Here is a 19,272-nt window from a genome sequence, read left to right as displayed (position 1 = left end):
TTTATAATGGCAAAAGACAGCTTTTATGAGCCTTTTCCAATCTGTGATCGTGCTCAAACAGAATACTAAATGAAGTTAAAATAATGTTCTTACAAGCATTACATTTTTTAATTGGAATTATCAAAGACTACATATAACTAAACCCTATCATCAAAACCTAACTGAACAAAAGTATGCCTTATCAGCATCAGCATTTTCTTTTGAAAGTAAATGGAATCCAAATAAGTGTTATTTTACCAAATACAAAAGAACCCCCGTAAAATCCCTAAAACCATACTAACCTAAAACTTGGTACCTTGAAAAACTTGCAGGGCAGTGACTGGCAATAAAAATTAGATTTCAGCTCAGAAATTTTAAAACATGCCATAATGTTATTTCAGATCTCTCATAAAAGGTGAAAGACTGTGTACCAGGAGGCTTTGTCTCAGGAAAAAACAGCTTAACCAGTCACGCCTGGTCAATCAGAAAAATCTAAGAAATACTTAAGATAACAAAAACAACGAAGGAAATGGCAGGTTTTGTATTTTTTATGTACACAGGATGCTTCAGAAATTACAAAACTAGTTTTAGTCTTCACATAGCATGACTGGAGGATGAAGTTCATAGAAAAAAAAAAAGAAAAATGAAAACTGGAGACGAGTGCCTGCTGCGGCTGCAGTCTTGTTTCTAGATCACATTCGAACGAAGTCTCCTTCTCCACCAGACGTAGCCGCTCTCCCAGCAGCTGTGCGGTCAGGCTCCACGCAGCGGCACGCGGCTCTCGTGCCACAGGCCCGCTCTCCTCCACGTCCAGGCGGCAGCAGACGCCCTTTCGCTTTCGCGGAGGCTCACTTGCCGAATCTTCCCTTCTGCTCCTTGTTCTTTTTCTTCAGCTTCTTGCCCTGCCAGGGCTGCCCCTTCTCCTGCCCTTCCAGCTTCCTCTTCTTGTCGCTGCAGTGGAGAGGGGGAGAGTGTGTGTGTGTGTGAGCCGGCACGCTGTCGTCAGCGTCATGAGCAACACAGAGAAGAGGGATAACATCGGATAACAGCTGGTGTGTGGGGAGCGTTCTGGCGCACTATGGCTGCCATTGCATCATCCAGGTTGGGCTGCACACTGGTGGTGGTGGAGGGGATCCTCATTACCTGCAAAGTGCTTTGAGTGGAGTGTCCAGAAAAGCGCTATATAAGTGTAAGCAATTATTAATTATTATAACTGCAAGAGCAGAAGCACTGCAGACTCACAACACACCGCAGGACTTTTAATCTCATGGGTTTCCACTCCATTGCCCTTGTATACCAGCCGCTGAATGAATACGTCTGAGATCATAACTATTTACAAGGCGCTTGAACAAAACAAAGACTAAAAACTGGTTGTACACATGGAGGGTGAAGACCAAAACAAATACGCAGGAATAGCAAACGATCGAATTAAAACTTCATACTTATGTAGCAGCTTACTCAAAAGACTGAGGAGATGGGTCAATCTCCTGATTTCATTAAATGACCAGAGTCTGTGAGTCTAGGTTTAACACCATTTAGAAATATAAAGGAAAATGAATCACATAACCAAAAAAATCCACAGCCCTCCTGGTTAGAGCATAAGTGTAATAACAGGCATCAAAGATGAAAAACTTTAAAAGGCATTTTTTGGTGTGATTAAAAATAAAATATCGAAAATGCCCTCATGTGCTCTCGATTCTTGAAAAGATCCAACATCTGAACTCTTCACTAGAAGTAGAAAATGCATCTTACTTTATCCTGATGCAAAATATCTGTGACAAAAATGTTCAAGTCTATCTTTCTGAAGTATAAAGAACTGTTCTTAGGTGCTCTGTACTGAAACGGAAGCACAAAAGAAAGCTTGGCGATGTAAAAAAACACAACTCCCGATCTGTGCTCATTTCAGCACCTCACCTCTTGATGCTAATGACAGCTGCGTTCTGGCCAGCTTTTTTCAACACCTCATTCCACTCCTCGTCGTCCCCCCTGATCATGTACCTGCCGGACGGAAGTTTACCGTTTACTTTCATATCATGGCAACCACAATACACACACACAAGCTCACATTCACAAGCCACTTAACACTTAATGCAGTCACTTGTAAATGACGTAGCTGCTGTACCACACTAAGAGGTTAAACACCTTCATCCTAAATACATTATCTTGAGTAAAATAATTGACAAACATTGCCTGTTTATAGCTGAGGCAAAACTACAGCTCTACAAGTAAATTCTCCTACGATGGATTGCACACACACACAAAAAAATTATGTTCCTGCAAAACAATTATAAAAGCTCCTTATTCACAATAGGTAATAGAGCCCAAAGAATTAAAATCCCACCTTCTTTGTCACTGATGTCCCAGGACTAGGTCAAATACACTGTAATGGTCAAGCTCCCCAGCAATAATAGCTTCTCTTATTATTACATATTATATAATGCACCTATGTCTACAGTCAAAGGAGTCAAACCAATTAGGGCCAGAATTTGCACAGTCTACAGTGTTTCCATCAGCATCATCTTCACTGACTGAAAGCACTTGTCTCTATGACAAAAAGGACTGATGTTTCGACTCGCACTATTTTTCAAAGCTTAGAAATAGCATCAATGTTGCTTTCCTCTTCTAATTATTCTGAAGGTTTGGAAACGAGACAGATTAGATCTCTCTGGACAACTATCATCCCTACATCCAGAATAGCTGGCCGACTCCTTATTAATGTACTACACAGGTTAATGAAGAAGTTGTTTTGTAAGAGGGATGACAGCCATGTTTGTCTCATGCTGTGCAGCTGGTGAAGGTGTGTGTTGCCTGAGAAATAATGTCAGGGTACATTCTTGAATTGCTAATTTTGGGAAATAAACTGGTCCGAGAAAGCCAGATCTTTAATGTGTAAATTAAAACATTCAAATCAATGATTTAATAAGCTGATACTTCAGACAGCACACCTTCTCCCACAGGCTGCAGACTTTCCTAGTGAAAGGAAGACAGGAGGCTGCCATCACACGTTGGTATTATTCAATCCCACTGCGAGATGTAAGATATGGAATATTTCAGACTTACTGAGTGAGGTCCATTTCCTTGATCCGCTCCATCTCTTTCTTGCGTTTCTCCTGGAATTCCTTCGCCGCTTCCTCCTGTTGGCAGAAGGGAAGGCAGGGATAAAGACAGGACCAGCAGCCTAGCTACTGACTTCAGCACACTGACAAACTCTAGAACTCAATATATCACACACATAGCACCAAACTGAAAACCAAGAATTCAGAGAACTGGATACATAAACGCCCTTTTTCTTTATGTAGAACTTGTGGTGAATTAAAGATATGTTTTGTGATGGGTGGTATGCTGGTGTAATGGTTAGCACTGCTGCCTCACAGTACAATTGAGAACCTGGGATGCTATCCGCATGCAGTTTGTATTCCCATGGAGTTCGGTTGCCATGGGTTTCCTCTGGGCACTCCAGTTTCCTCCCACAGTCCAAAAACAATGGTAGGTTAACTGACGCCTGGGAAAACTGGCTCTGGTATGAGCATTTGCGGCTGTCTACCCTGTGACAGACTGGCGTCCCGTCCAGAGTGTACCTTGCCTGCCACCCGTTGCATGCTGGGGTAGGCTCTGGCTCCCCCATGACTATGAATTGGAAGTGGTTAGAAAACAGGTGGATGGATAATTTGTGCAAATGTACAATGCAGTTACGATTTCTTTATCCCGATACATATTGGGGAAAAAAAAAAAAAGACATCAATCCAATGAAAGTGTGATCCACACCAGATCTTCACTGAGGGTTTTGACTGTGGGTTCCATTGTGATGTCCTTTGAGGCCACCATCTGCTCTTCCACCGCCTTTTCCTCAATTCTGGTGAAAAACTGTAATGGGGAGAGGGCAAAGAGAGAGAATAAAAGCTCTGAATAATGGAAATAAAAACAAGTCTTTCAGCAAAGGTGCTCAATCATGCAACCACACGCAATACCCAGCCAGCCGGCTGGCGATGCACAAAGCGGTCCATTTATCATCTTAACAGAGAAAAACAGACAAGAGAAAACAGAAAAAAATCACATCTTAGCTATTCAGTCCATGATTGGGAGATTACTGCAAGACAAATATCAAGCGTCCATCTGAACTGGATGTATCCGAAACCAGGAGCTTTAGCCTGCCAGGACTGGTGAATAGCGAGTGAGGAGAGGGTAGGGCACTCACCTGCACCACTTTGCGGATGAGACGGTTGAACAGGCCCATCAGCTGGCTGCTGGGAAGCTCAATCTCCTTTTCCAGCTGGTCAACAGTCTTGTGCTGCAGCCCGATGCCCAGCAGGAGTGCCTGGCTTCCAGAAAACCAGAAAAACCATTAAGAGTGCAGCTCAAGCTCCATCGTCACAAGATGTTACCGCTAACACACGAGTGAATCAGGAGGACTAGCAAACGCTAAAAGTGGCCTTCAGAGGAAACGGAGATCAATGAGGACTGAACGTGAGATGATAAGGTGAGAAACATGTTGCACGATCAATCAATGAACAGAAGCTGTGTGTATGCGTTCCTACACAATAGAGGACAGTATGGAATCTGCTGGTGGGAAAGACTCATTACTCCTGGGCAGGTTTACGTACAGACTGCGCCGCTGACAGCGAGATGTCGCCAAGCTGCTTGAGGAAGAACATCCTGGAAATAGTTGGGATCATGTCCATGATGAGGTGGTAGTCCACCATGTTCCTGGAGTACATCTCCAAACGCTTCAGGTCATAGGGGCTGAAGTGTGCGGCCAGCTCGGCGCGAGTCAGCACTGAGAGGGAGACGGAAGAGAAAAACTGGGGTTAGGTACAGCACAGATGGACCATCCATCATCCTTTGCAAATACATAAATCCATCTCCTTTTATTGAAGTGCTTCACATCATAGGTTGCAACATTTCTAAGGTGCCCCTTCACCAGTGTAGGTGAAAGGACTCCTCAGCCAAAGGACAGAAAAGTGAAAATTAATTCTGAAACTATTAAGCTGATGCACTATACATTATTAAAGATCAAAAGGCACATGCAGTAGAACGTCCCAAGTAGTGTTAAAAGCACCAGCGCTAAACTCTTTTTACAAATCCAAGGCTATCAGTCTTATGTCAAAGCTGGTCCGTTCTTAGTTAGGAGGGACGGACCCCCCAGAAGTGGGAGTGCCCTCTCCTGGAAAGATGAGAGCTGAGGGGGGCTCACCAGGCTGGGGGTCTTGCTTCGCGTTCTTGTTCTGCAGCACGTTGAGCGCCAGGGTGGGGGTGAAGCTGCTGAACTGGTAGGAGAGCAGCGCCAGGAACCGGCGGCGGAAATCTGGGTAGGTCAGAGGAACAAAGAATCAACCTTTGGAACACACACTCAACTACACCCGGAGAAAAAGTTCTAAGCAACCGGGATAAAAACATGACACTCTCTCATTACTCTCAACTATTATTCAAACCCAGTTTTGTTCTTCTAAGTACCCGTGACCTTGTATAGTCTTCAGTATTAAGGCAAAAAGAAGTGAATCTTCTTTTAAAAGATGCTTATGAAAAAACTACATAAACACGGAATATATAAGGACACTCACCCTTCCAGAAGGCCGAGAGCCACTGGCCCTGCTGTGAGGCCTCTTCAGTGCTCAGGTCCTTCAGCATGACACAGGAGTGCTCGCCTGTCAGGTCGTTCTGGGGGCACACCAGCACACAAGCCCGATAAAGGACTGAGAGCTTAGGTTTTACAGCATCAACACATCAAGGGCTCTACCCCCCAAAGCCTTTTTTGTATAGTAATTTAGAAACATAAAGAATGGAAAACAGAATTGTAATTTTCTACAGATTCAGTTTTCTAATTAGAAAAAAGCCTGTGAAATTAGCAAAGGTTTGCAGAAGCTTCAGGGATCATGGCAAAGAGACACACAGTGAACACAGAGCACAGCACATTTGTATACGACTGTTGAAAGATGTTCTAAAAAAAATTACCGGAGTTTGCCTTAGATAAACTGGAACAAACCCAGCTCGCTTCCAGAATCTGAAAAACAAATTTGGTTTACAAATAGGAATCGCTTACTTGTGACCAGTATACCTGGAATATTATATAATCTAAACAAACAACTAATTTATTTTGCCTAGTGGGCACAAAATAAAAGCACACTGCAAAACATCCTCTTAGGTACAGCATTAAACATAAGAATTAGAATCTGCAAAAATAAACCTGGTGATTAAAGAGAGTTTCATTCACTGCTGGAGAGCAGACAGGCCGCAGGAGACCGACGCTTTGAGACCCGCAGACACTCACTTGAGAAGGGGAGGGGTGAGGCCGTAGGAGACACCCAGGTAGTCCAGCTTCTCTGCAGGCCGCTCACTCAGCTTCAGCAGGAGAGGAGGGAGGTTCTTCCTGGGTGCCACCACTTCCTCCAGAAGACCGACAGCCTGCCCACAGACACAACCCTTTAGGCCTGGCTTTGACCAGAGTGGCCCAACAACAAGGGCAACAAAATACCACCACAAGTCGGGCTCGGGAGGGTGACAGGCAGTAAAATCTTTCCATATTCCTGAGCCCGGAGAGATATCTTCCCCACTGCACGTCTTATAGTACCGCTAAGTTCTTACGATCAGTCTTTTATTACCACGCTTCGATCAAAGTTCAACTGCGGCCGTCCATCACATCCTCTTTAAAATTTTCACTGTCTCGCACTTTTGAATTTCCCCTTTCTGATCCACGTGTCGGTTAAAACTGACACAAAGCTCTTAAAATCCCTCAAGAACCAGATGGTATGATGCTCTGTTGAACTGCTCACAGTGGTTCTTACCTCACTGCTGACTGGGGTGATCTCGCTGGCTGTGTTCTCAACCGTTTCCTCCAGACATGGGAACTGACCCTCGTAGTACAGCTGCAACAGCTGCAAAGCCCGAGTGCCATAGCCCATCTGCAACACAGGGATAGAGGGCATTCAGAGGGTGTCAGAGGCTCCGACCCCATCAACCTGTGCCAACCGTCTTAAGAAGTGAAGCACTTTGCTTCAACATCATTACTGCCCATAGGATTCACTACATGTTTCCATTTTGCTGTAAATACTGTACATTTAAGATTTGCTAAAATTAACTATGCATAAGCCAAAAAATCTATTATTTGTTAATGCAAATGTCCTTCGGCATTGAGTAGGACCTTCCACAGCTGTCGTCAGGACAGGGAACGTAGCACCTGCAAACGGGCTACGAGCCAGTATAACTACACTGACGTCTGACACGACCCTATCCAGTGCATTCTCACAACGGAAATCAAGTCTGTGTACACTGCAGATGTAATTGCAACAGCTGAAAGAATCAGTCCGAGTTCTTCGGTCTGTCGGAGGAACAGAATGGGAGTTGGAAGACTTACCCCCTGGTAATCTGGGTGAACTGCTATACGTATGACTCTCCCTCCAGACAGGCTACCAAACTCAGGGTCTTGAAACTGAGAAGACAGCACGCAGATTCAGACACATTCTTGAGCCACAAAGCGGTGCACCACAAGAACATCTGTTATAAACAAGAGGAGGCTGTTCGGCCCATCTCACTGGTAGGTAGTAGCTAATGGACCACATCCAGCTGTTTTGTGAAAGAAGCCAAGGTACCAGCTTCAGCAACATGGTTGAGAAGGTGTGCGTTTGTGTGTGTTTGCTACACACACAACCCTTCGGGTAATGAAGTGCTTCCTGTTCTCAATATCAAAGGAAGATTCTTGTCGTTTCCACATGTGTCTTCTAGCTCATATTTCAGTGTTTTTATTCTGAAGAAGTCTGCTGGTTTTACTTTATCGACGCCTTTCGAGAATTTTTGAATTCTTGGATCAAGTCCCTGCAATCTTCACCGGTCATAATTAAAAATGCTTCGTTTCTTCAGTTTGACACTGTATGACATTCCCTTAAGTCACGGAATTTATGTGGTTGATTTTCTCAGGACTGATTCCAGATTAGCAATCTCTCTTCTTTTTTAGGTTTGTATTCTACCACAATATTAAAAATTTGGAAAAGTATGCACCAATTACATTTACAATTACAATTACAATCACTGCCCTCATTTCATTTTTAAAAGAAAACTGCATGCACTTCAAATGAAAAACAATGGCAAGTGTCATATCACATATACATGAGGAACACAAATGACATTTTACATAGTGTATATTCCAAACATTATCCAACAGCATTACTGGGATAAAGTCATTGTCTATGACCATATGACTATGAAGTGCATTCCTTGCCTTCTGTGGATTAAGTGAATGAAAGGAGGGAGTTTTGACAATCTTATCAACATGGTGTCAGTGGAGAGTGTACCTGCTCAGAGACTGTCCAGGGGATGAGGTCTCCAGAGGCTTTCTTCCCACGAGACAGGCTGTTCAGGATGGACTGACGGGAAATCTCCCCCTCCAAGCACACCTAACCAACAGTTAAAGAAGGATATCAACACTTCACCCCAGCTCAAAGAAAACACTCCCATACTGCTTTGGCAGTACCGTTAATTACAAAGAAACACAGGATGCTTTGCATAGAAAAAACAAATACTTACAGACCATAGATTTTACTCCCCCTAGAATTTGATAATATATAGAGAGTGAAATCCAAGTATTACAAACCTGTATTACAGCTAGAACTTCAGGCAGAGAATTCTGGGTAGGTGGGACAGGAGGGAGCAGACAGAAGAGGTGATGTGCAGGAGCGTCGGAGAGCATCTGGAGGTCATTGGGAGAGTTCTAGAACAGAGAGAAGATTCCGGAAATGTACATTCCATTATCATAATGTCTCATATTCATGACGTAATAAATCCACATCATCTCATCCATTATGATTTTCTGTAGCTTCAATAAAGTAGTGACTTTGTTACCACCAAATTTCTGATGCTTTGTTGTGTATATATTGTTTATTTATAAATTTGTTTATTTATAAGCCTGTATTATCAGCTCCTGTAAACCATACCTTAGTGCAGTGTGCTATTAACACTTTTAAAATACAATGTATATAAAGCACCTTTAGTACAAAAAATATTCACACTTAAGAAGCTAGTGTCGTTTTACTGAATGTACAAATTATTCTGCATGTTTAACAACATCATGAGCTGGCATTTTTTAAAAGGTTTCATCACTGCACTATGCACAATAAAGGAATTCCACAGTCTTGAGGTCACCCAGAACACCCACAACGCACAACTTCAACTTCTCACATTACTCGAGCACAAGATCTTCAAATGACACATTTGCAATTTAACGCACATCCTGCAATCCTTAAGCATCTGCCGAGATAAAATAAGTTACCCCCCCCCCACCACCACCTCACGCTCAACACAAGGATACACAAGCCAGGCCCCTTCCACACTACTAGTACACACCTTGTAATGCGAAGCCACGTACAGAGCCATCAGCCGCTGCAAGAAAGCCTCCGAGGCCTTGTGGTAACAGAACAGCGTGTCCCTGTTCACATAATATCTGCACAAGGGGAATTAAGGGCACAACAAGAGCTTTGAAATCCAATGATACACAAATTACAGCTTTCATAAGGCACAGTTAGAAAGTGAACCATCAATTGATTGCAGTGGCCAAACAAATCTAAATTAAAATAATCTGTCTTTTCTGGTCTCATTTTGTAGTAACTGACCTCACCACCTATGCTGTGGTTTTCTTGTTTTTTAAAAAATATTTTCCACATTAACTGGAAAATGAACATCAAGTTTTTAAATAACATGGAATTGCTGGACAACAACACAAAGAAAAAAAGCAACACATTTCACATTTAGTTTTGGACCTATTGTAACAGAAACACGAACAGTGAAGGATACAGCTCACAGGTCTGTGGCAGCGGGCAGCCTGAGATAACCCGAGGGATGCTAAGACAGTCCAGACACAGCAGGTCATTGAGCCACTTCTCTACAGCGTCTCCCGGGGCGTAGCGGATGGACTCTTGCAGAGAAACCTCATGAAGAGAGCGGGCTGTCGATACAGAGAGTCGGTCCGATAGCTACATGACACTGGAGGACCTGCAGGGTTAGGACTGAGAGCCAGCCCAGCACTCACTACTTTAAGTCTTCAACAACACCACAGAGATTTCAGGTTCCCCTGACCATCCAGGTACAGGACATGAAAGAGGTGATTAACACTCTACTGGTTTTTTAAAGATGCAAGAACAGAGATAGGAATAAAGGCTGGAATGACTTTCTAGACCCACAGTTTCTCCCCAATATTATGACATAAATATGGTTCAAAAATGTGTCATCATGCAAGGCATTTGGGCTTTTAGCACAGAAATCACAGATTTTATCACAGAGACTTTAAACCATATACTGTATAAGTGAAAGTGTTCGGAAAGCAAGCTTCCATTATTTTTTTCTATGCCATTGAAAAGGATTCCAAAAAGTCTATTTGGAACAGTTAGACCTGAATGCAGTCAAATCCAAGCCCTCTCTCATGGCTGGCAGGGAAGATGCTATAACACAGTGGTCGCTACAACCAGACGACCAACAGTCTTGAAGCGAAGCTGTGGAATGCTCTGACCCCCCTTTAGTGCTTGATTAGTATGCCTGCCTGATTAGTATGCAGAAAGAATCACTGGCTGCTTAGCTATTGTTCGGGAGCCTTCTCCCTGTGGGGTGTCTACGAGAGCTGCCCCCCCACAGCTTGCAAGCAGAAGGTTAGAGGCGGGCTGGGGCTGTCACCCGCAGTCACCTGAGGCCAGGCGGGCGGTGGTGCTGTTCTTGTTCTCCGCTGTCAAGCAGCTCTGCTGGCTCTGCGCGCTCTGCTGCCTGAGCTGCTGGATGAGCTTGAGGGACAGAGAGCGACCTGTGCCTTCATACCTGCACCACAGGGGGAGAGGAACAAGCTCCTCAGTGACACATACTGTGTTTTCAGCTGGAAACATGAGACATGGAATCAATCAGGACAAGACAACAAACAACTCTCTTCTTATCCCGAGGAAGGTTTACAAACTTCTCCCTAATCAAAAAAGATGAAACAAGCTAATCAGTTGTAACGCCTCAAGTTTGTTACATAACAGCTGAAATTCCATTAATCTTATTTAGATCTGTGTAATATTTTTGTGTGAGAATGCGAAATGTTCTCAATTTATGACTGAGTGAATCTGACTAATTTACCTCTAAATTAAACATTAGACCTTAACCAGGCAGCTGACTCAACCTGATTCTGAGCTCTCCAATATCTGTCACCTTCTCGAGTCTTTTGGTTTACAACACACTAAAGCAGGTACTTAAAGGGGGCTGGAAGGAGACAGTGATTGTTCCCTAGGCACCAGGTACGGACCCGTTGATAGTGGAGGCCATGAAGACAAGGTAGGGCCCCAGCAGCCTCTTCACCAGGGGCAGGGGGATGGCGGCGGCCTCGTCAATCACCAGGAGCTCGGCCTGGCCCAGCTTCACCGCGTCACCAGGGTGGATATACTGCGGGATGCGCACAGAGTTCAGAGGTCAGGCTGGAACACAGCCACTGAACGTGCTTTTACAACAAAATAAAAACAAAAGTGTACTTGACCAAAATATTATTAGACATCTAATAATAGTGAACCTCTGTCCTAACATTTCTAAATCTGCTGGATGTAGCAAGACCTCTTACCTGAATTGTCTGCCGATGCTCTTTAAAAATATTAACTCTGACAACAGCTTTGTTAAACTCTGGATTCAAAGACTGGATGATTTCATAGTCCAGGTGCTCCTGAGAAACAAAATCACAAAACATTTGAAGGTAACTCCTTACACTGTACCTACATAACGTGAAACTGAGATTCCCATTTAGGGAGCATACTGGTATTCGACAAAAGAAACAACAAAGATTACTTGGTACTGAAGTGCATCAAAGCCCTTGAAAATGAACTCGAAGAGGGTGTGCAGGTTGTCTGGGCTGGGTGATGTCACAAAGATGTTGGAGTACCTGGTGGAAGGGAGAGGGAAATTAGCAAAAAGCATATTTTCACAAAACTAACGCTGGTGTACTCTTTCAGGAAGCATCATCTGCTTTGGGTCTACCCTAACAAAAATCTGGCAGAGGGAAGATGGGAAACTTTACCCAAAAGCCACAGCTCCGGCGACAGCCAGACCCAGCGCTGCAGACTTGCCTCGACCCCTGGCCGCAGTCAGAGCGACAGTGCTCCGCAGAGTCTTCTCCGAAATGGCTTCAATGAACTTCAGCACTGCCCTGGCCTGGAGACACAGCCACAGAACAGTCACACATGCCCACGTCTACTCCGACTGAGAAGCATGCTGCAGACAGGCGAGGTGTACCTTCATTCTGGGACGTGTACAAGAAGTACTCAACCTGCTGAATTCACATTAAGGATGTGAATCAAAGGTCCACTGTATTATTTCAATGCCACTCATAATTAAACATTCTCATGGTTCTGGAGGACATGGATAGCCTGGCCTCATGTATATATGAGCCTATTTCTTAGCCACTCCACCCCAGACTCCTGACCTGGTCCAGGGTTTTGCAGCTGTCCACCAGCACGCCCACAGGCTGCGTATCTTGGAGGGACTCCTTCAGCTCCTTCAGCTCCTGCTCCTGTGGTGACAGGCTGTCCTCCTGGGGAGAGACCCCACCCCGCCCAAAGATACAGTCTATGAACGCTTATTTAGAAACAAACATAAAGAGCAAAGACAACTTCTGAGACCTTAAGACATTTCTGTTAAATGTCTTTAACAGGCTTAGTTAAACTGAATGCCACACTTCACCAAGATTTAATTTTGCATTGTTTGATCAATTATGAAGCATAAATGATAACATTTTGGGAAACAACCTAACACAAAAATGCTGTTTATGACAGGAAGTTTAACAAAGTTTATTACTGGATGTCATGAAAATGAAAAATAATGGGAAGCACATAGAAAAGTATAATAATTGATGACAATACAGCAACCCATTGGAAAGCTATAATACAGGTATAATACAGGCTTCTACATCATCCATTTAATGAAACTGAAGGTCATCCATCCATTATTGACCGTCCTACCTGAATCTTGGGAGGTACTGGCTTAATGTTGGCAATGTGGCTTGAAACAGGTAAGACGTTTAGCTGGTCATCAATCACAACACAGTTCTTACAGGAGGTCAGAGACAGTATGAACCTAGGTAGAAAAATTAAAAAAAAAAACTAAACTAAAAAAAGAGACAGGAATCATTTAAGACCCAACAAACGCTTATAGTTTCACCAAGGAAGAAGGTGAAACTATAAATTTATATAATAAAGTATTAAACAATATATTCATACAGGTAAATAGAAAAATGAAATATGTCTAATCTTCCACAGCAAGACACAAGACTATTCCTGCTTCATAAAAGCATGTCACAAATAGCAAACATTTGCAGCCTTTGTCATTTTTTCATCATTAAACTCATGAATTAACTGTATTAAATCAACATACCTTTCATTAAACCTGCCAATGACATCCTGGTGTGCTTCTGTTCTGTAGCGAGCATGGACATCCTGAGCAATAGACAGAGGAGCTTTAACAGGGACTGTGTGACTGTGTGCACATAGGCACAGTCTGTGGGATGTAAGTTCTTTCTCAAGAAGAATTGCTCTTTCCCAAGAACTACAAAAATCTCATTGTGTTCAAACTTTTACATAAATATATATGTTTAAAAGTCACATACATAAATCAATTGTCTCGTATTTATCTCCGCAACTATAAATTCAGTTTAACAGGAAAGTTCAAGAGAGCTCTCCGTTTTTGAAATAATTCAAGGATTGTCTGTGCAGCTAGAAACAAAGTATCTAACCTCATGTGTTACTCCATTAAAGAGTGAGGGACACTTTAAATATTGACATTGAGCATTTCACTTCCTCATCAGTAATAAATACCTGGGCTGGGCTGTTTGTTTTAGTGCATACCAGAGCTCAATTGTTAAAAAGAACATTTAATGCCCAAGGTCTGGAGAGGGAACACTTTATTAACAGAAAAGTCTTTTGTCATTCTCCAAATGTCTTAGAACAGCACATGGAGTGTTTTAGGTATTTAAGGGTAACTGTAATTTAATTTAACAATAATTATATCCTTATCTTACACTTATCTTAGCACTAAGTTCCACACCACTGTGCCACCCACTTATTTTAATGTTAGAAGGATTAATATTATTTGATTCAAGAAGCAGATCACAAGGTTGTTTTACACTGAGCAATTAGACGACTGCTTCTGCAGCCTTCAGATATTTTTATAATTGTTAATTACTAAAAATGAATTTCAGAAAGCGATAACACAAACACCTGGAACAAGATTTTAATACTAATAAGGAAATAGAGTGGTAACTGTATTTAATACAGCCCCTGCAGTCCTATAACTGAATTACTTTTTTCACAATGCTTCAAAGACTTCTGTAATATCTACACATCTCTACCATTCCAATTCTTACCATTGTCATGGTGTATAACTGTTTGAGGGAGTTCATTGTTCTGAGAAGAATGACTATTAGTCCACCACCTTCCACTGTCTCAATAGTTCTGGCCAGGAGATTAGGTGTTAAGGCCTCAAAGTCCTTTAAAAAGAAAAAAAAATTCCAGAAGAGTAATCAGCAGCTGATCATTCAGGAGTTACTTTAAGATCTGAATTGTAAAGGTGCATAGAGAAGTTAAAGAAAAGGACTGGCAATAAGTTACCTAACCTGTCTTAAAACACTTCAATATCCTTTCATACCACAGATACCTTGGAAGTCAGGGTGAAAAAACTGGAGCATTAAATCCACAAGTTTTACCAAAAGTAAAATACAGTCAAGTGAAAGTGGAAAAAAAACATACTCGTTTGACTATCATGTTGAAAATAAAGAGAAGAAAAATTTTGATCTATATTGTACGAAACAAAAATAAAATCTGTATAGAGGCTTAGGAGTGAAAAGTGGCACATGGGCACAGAGACACAAATGAAAAGGCTGCCATTAAGACAAAATCTTCCAGAAACACTTTAACCACTACTAAGAGTCAGGAGAATGATATGTAATCCTCCATGTGGGGAATATAGCACCGGCAGACAGGATAGTGGCGAGGCTGAATCTCACCAACCTGCAAGATGCACATGCCATAGGTGTTTCCCAGGATCTTGTGGGTCTCGTTGTAGTAGCAGTAGCGGATGTTGGTTGCAGCGACAAAGAGCTCGAAGGGATCATCTTGCTTCAGGTTCAAGGTGCCAGTTTTGATCTTTTTCTGCAGCTGCCTCATTCTCTTCTTGCGGTGACTGAGCAAGAGGAAAATTAATTTGCAAAAGAAAAATTCACAGCTTCTGTGTGCTTCCTCGAAGCCACAATACCGTAATCCTTTACTGCAATTTCTTACAGCAAGTCAAAAACAATCTAAAAGAAAATCTACTTTAAATGTAAACTGTAAATAAATTATTGCGTGATTAAACAATCATTGGTTTTAGTTTTTTATTGAGCTAGCCATGTTACCAAGATGAACTTTATCACATGACTATTGTACAAAGCTCACAGTCCACAGTGAGTATCTATGCAGCAGAAATGTTGTTTCTGAATCCAGCATTTCTAAATATTTTATTCTTGGAGATTCATGTCGAGTTTGATGTAAATGACGTCTGCAGAGTTAAGTAAAGTCTGATGGTTTAAGGCCAATAGGTGTTCACAACTTATTTATTCTATAGAAATTCAGAAATTTTAGAAAACTACAGATAAATAGAATGAAATGCAGAAATTTTCAAGGATTGTCAGTTCTATGTTTAATTCGAAACCTCTGACTTGTTAAAAAAATAACGATTCTTTAGTAACATAACCTTTAAGATAACACCCTGTCAGGAATGCAGCTCAATCAATAATTCATAAACCTTTCAGCTGACAGCACTGAGTCTACTGTATGTGGATATATTTAAGACTCATCTTCAGAGCACATCTGTTGTGCGTACTGGGTGTGTGTTGAGTGTCTACTGCCAGTGCTGTTCACTTTTTCCAGAGACTTTGCAATCCACAGTTCTAGGAAGAATGCCTCTTTGAGACCATGTACCTGCTGAAGCCCAGATCCTTCTTATAGCACCAGAGGACGGAGGGACGGGCCTTCACTGTGGCCTTGGACAACATGTGATGCAGAATGACCACCTGCAGACAGCAAGTTTTAGACAGATACCATCATCCACAAATCCTCATCATTTCATTGCTCCTGGGCTTCATCATTCTTTTCCTTCTGCTTTGATGTATAGCGGTTTCTGTATAGAACAGGAACTTTTTTTGCAAAGTTCAACACTAAGATGCTAACAATCAAGAGGAGCAAAATGGGATAAAATTCTCCTCCCATCTATAACAGTGTTCATGCTAACAGACTAACATTTGCTGCAACAAAGCTCCAAACAACACTGCCCAAAGCTTAAAGCATGCAGTGCACAGAGAAATGAACATTAAGTGATTTACCATGCTTGTTTGACCATTGATAAAACGTGGCCCAATGACTGCAGGTTTTCTCTCATTCAGCTATTCATTATTGCATAATCTATCCATCCATGCTTTTTGGGTCGCAGGGGAGCCAGAGCCTGTCCCGGCAAGCAATGGGCGCAAGGCAGGATACATCCTGGATGGGCTGCCAGTCCACTGCAGGTTGCGCACACACACTCACACCAGCAAACATTTTCCCAGCAGCCAATTAAGCTAGGAGTATGTCTTTGGACTGTGGGAGGAAACCCACATAAACACTGGGAGAACATGCAAAATCCATGCAGATAGCACCCCAGGTCTGGAATTGATTCCAGTGCCCCAGCACTGCAAGGCAGCAATGTTACCCACTGCGCCTCACTGCTGTCCATAACCTATGCAAAAACATTTCAATGGAAAATTCTCAAGCAAAGCGGCTTTCCTTTAAAAAGAAAGGGAACCAATATGTCCTTTTTAGACCCCCCCCCCCAACTATAAATCACTCCTCTCAGTGCTGTGACCCTCAGGCCTTGTGCCGTGAGATCCACGCGCCACTTGCTGACTGCTGAGACAAGCAGGCTGCACAGCTGAATAAGCACCGAGTGGAGCTGCCCCACTCACAACAGTGCAAGATCAGAGGCATGTGGCAGGTCAAGGCCAGGACAGGCAAAGGGCATCCTGACTGGCAGAAGCTCATCAATCCCCGGCAGTGGCTGGCCCATTAAAATTGAGCAGCTAGAATTTTAATCAGGTTTTATTCATGTGGTCATATAACCTCTGTTCCTAACTGAGTTAAAATTCTTTTGTTGGCTTGTAAAGCTTTGGAAGGTTCGGCTCCCCTGTATTTGTTTCATCTTGCATCCATCAACACTCCTGATCACAAGGGATAAGGTCGCCTTATGTGGCCAAGACACTGAGACTAAAACAAGATCATTAAGTGCTTAAATTCAAGTGATTATTTTTTTCTGCGTCTTTAAAAAACAAACCGACAGCCACGTTGTATAACAAGAAGTTACCTGATCTCTTCCATGATCTCCCACCACAACGAACAGCGTGCGGTGATGCTGCGCAACACCGTTCTCGATCTGCACACGGATCCGATTGTCCACTTTCTTCCGGAACATTGTTCTGTTTTAATAAGTGCTGTGAGGAAGACACCGGTAGCATGAGAAACTCATCTAAACCACAGCGTAAAGACCTTTAAAAGGTGAAGATCATAATTATTGTGGCTTTATTAACAGGAATGTTAGCAACCTATCCTTAAATGATGGCACCATATACAGCACAAACCATTATTGTCAAATTTCATTTCCTCAGCATTACTGAGCTCTACCTAAGAACCACGGAAAATCAAATACAATTTTCACTAGAAGACAAAATGGATTTGTGAACGTAAACACGCAAGAAATGCAGAATCGAATTGGCGTGACGTATATTGTGTCTGGATAAAGTAGTTTAAAAGAGTGCAGGTCAACAATAATAATCTTAACAATTAAGAACAGTGTTCAATGTACATGTTGCCGCTTCTGTACATCAGGACTATTTCACTCTTTGGTAACAAATAACTTGTCACAGTGTAGTTAACAATGAATAATGCAAACTTTGTTCGGATTCATTTAGGAATTACTACACATTACACGTTTGAACAAAACACTAACGCATACTATGTCACAGCCGTTTTACTATTTTTTTGTTGTATTGCCTTAAAAAAATAAGATTTGTAGGCAAACGTTAACTAAGCTAAGAATTTAAACAACGTAACTGAAAATTAAATCATGGAGCGTGTTTTCAAGCAAACGCCAGTCCGATATGGATCAGAAAAGCAGCTCTGTTGTTTCAAATAAAACGAGTAATTTAGGAATCAAATGCTTTTAAGTCTACCTCATGCAAGATTTGAAGGCATCAACAAAATAATCTTATTTCGCAGAATCAAGTCTTAGGATACTCGAACTCTTCCAGTTCCTGACCAAACTCACGTGGAGACGCAGTCACAGCAAGGTCCCCTGAACGAGGAAGGACCCATAACATAGCTGCCTCAGCGATTGCCCGTAAAAAGTATATCACATAGTAGTGTGAGCAAACAGTGTTAAATAAAAATGAAAAATAAACAATGACAAATATAAAGTTGTTTTGGCAATTTTTTAATTAAAAAATGTCGACAGGTTCTATAGGTCATTTGTCATAGATGTAGAGTTTATGTTACGCACGTTGGAGACGCGTGCTGTGCTTTAGTAAGTCGCCATTAAGCGATTTAATCTTAAAACTGGTAACTTGTGACATACCCTAATCACATACCTTTCTCAAGCCTTGTTTCATTATCTAATATAGAGATTTTTGCATGCTGTATTTTCAGAAACAGCGGAATGAAATGCATAAACTGTTTTCAGCTTCCATTCGTGGCGTTGAAAAGAAATGCAAGCAATCCGACAGCCCAGTTTGAAAGTTTTAAAGTCGCTAAAGTTTACGACCAGTGAGTTTTCACCATTTATTATATTCGTCAGTTTGATGGAAGTACGTTTTCTATCATTTGTTCACTGGCTGAGGCGCTGTACCACGGATTTCTCTGAAGTGGGAGACATATATAATTTGTTTTTTATGTTCTGATTTAGGTTTATTTTTACTGTGGTAGTTTGTTTAGCGTGAGACGTTTTATATAATCTCTGACCCAGGGGAAAGTGTGGTGCGGACGGTTGAGGAGAGAATGCAGGCTCACGGTGTCCGTTATTTTTTGTCTTTTTCTAATCTCTTCTATATTTTGGGTTCCCAATCAAGTTTGATAATCGGCCAATGAAAGCTCCGTTTTCCTTTATATGAACGCCTAAAGCCCTGACCGAACCCAGGATTTGACAGAAGAAATGGTTATATGGATCCACAAGCCACCAAATAAGCTAGGAGTTTGTATCTGTATCATTTAATGTTTTTATATTTGTGATTTATAAGATACTTAACTACTA

The 19,272-nt window shown here is 42.1% G+C and overlaps 1 protein-coding gene across 1 annotated transcript; it reads right to left on the bottom strand.

Moving 5' to 3' along the window:
* Window positions 1-509: 509 nt before the first annotated feature.
* nat10 (N-acetyltransferase 10) lies at window positions 510-18,322 on the bottom strand. Its single transcript, XM_088934880.1, has 29 exons — window positions 18,200-18,322; window positions 17,335-17,461; window positions 15,921-16,012; window positions 14,973-15,144; window positions 14,330-14,452; window positions 13,342-13,403; window positions 12,930-13,044; window positions 12,395-12,502; window positions 11,990-12,123; window positions 11,761-11,854; window positions 11,540-11,638; window positions 11,231-11,367; window positions 10,640-10,767; window positions 9,757-9,907; window positions 9,310-9,406; window positions 8,561-8,677; window positions 8,262-8,363; window positions 7,328-7,402; window positions 6,759-6,875; window positions 6,245-6,378; window positions 5,929-5,977; window positions 5,538-5,634; window positions 5,171-5,281; window positions 4,581-4,753; window positions 4,175-4,294; window positions 3,745-3,843; window positions 3,040-3,113; window positions 1,894-1,977; window positions 510-930 (listed from the first exon to the last, which is right to left on the bottom strand). The coding sequence occupies exons 2-29, from the start codon at window positions 17,440-17,442 to the stop codon at window positions 828-830; spliced, it is 3,075 nt and encodes a 1,024-aa protein (XP_088791006.1). The 5' UTR covers window positions 17,443-17,461; window positions 18,200-18,322; the 3' UTR covers window positions 510-827.
* Between the last annotated feature and the right edge of the window lie 950 nt (window positions 18,323-19,272).

Source organism: Atractosteus spatula, chromosome 16 (assembly GCF_055471065.1).
Source record: "Atractosteus spatula isolate fAtrSpa1 chromosome 16, fAtrSpa1.hap1, whole genome shotgun sequence".
Lineage (NCBI taxonomy): Eukaryota > Metazoa > Chordata > Actinopteri > Semionotiformes > Lepisosteidae > Atractosteus > Atractosteus spatula.
The sequence above is the reverse complement of the archived record's forward strand: the minus strand, read 5'-3'. Positions and strand labels throughout refer to the sequence as shown.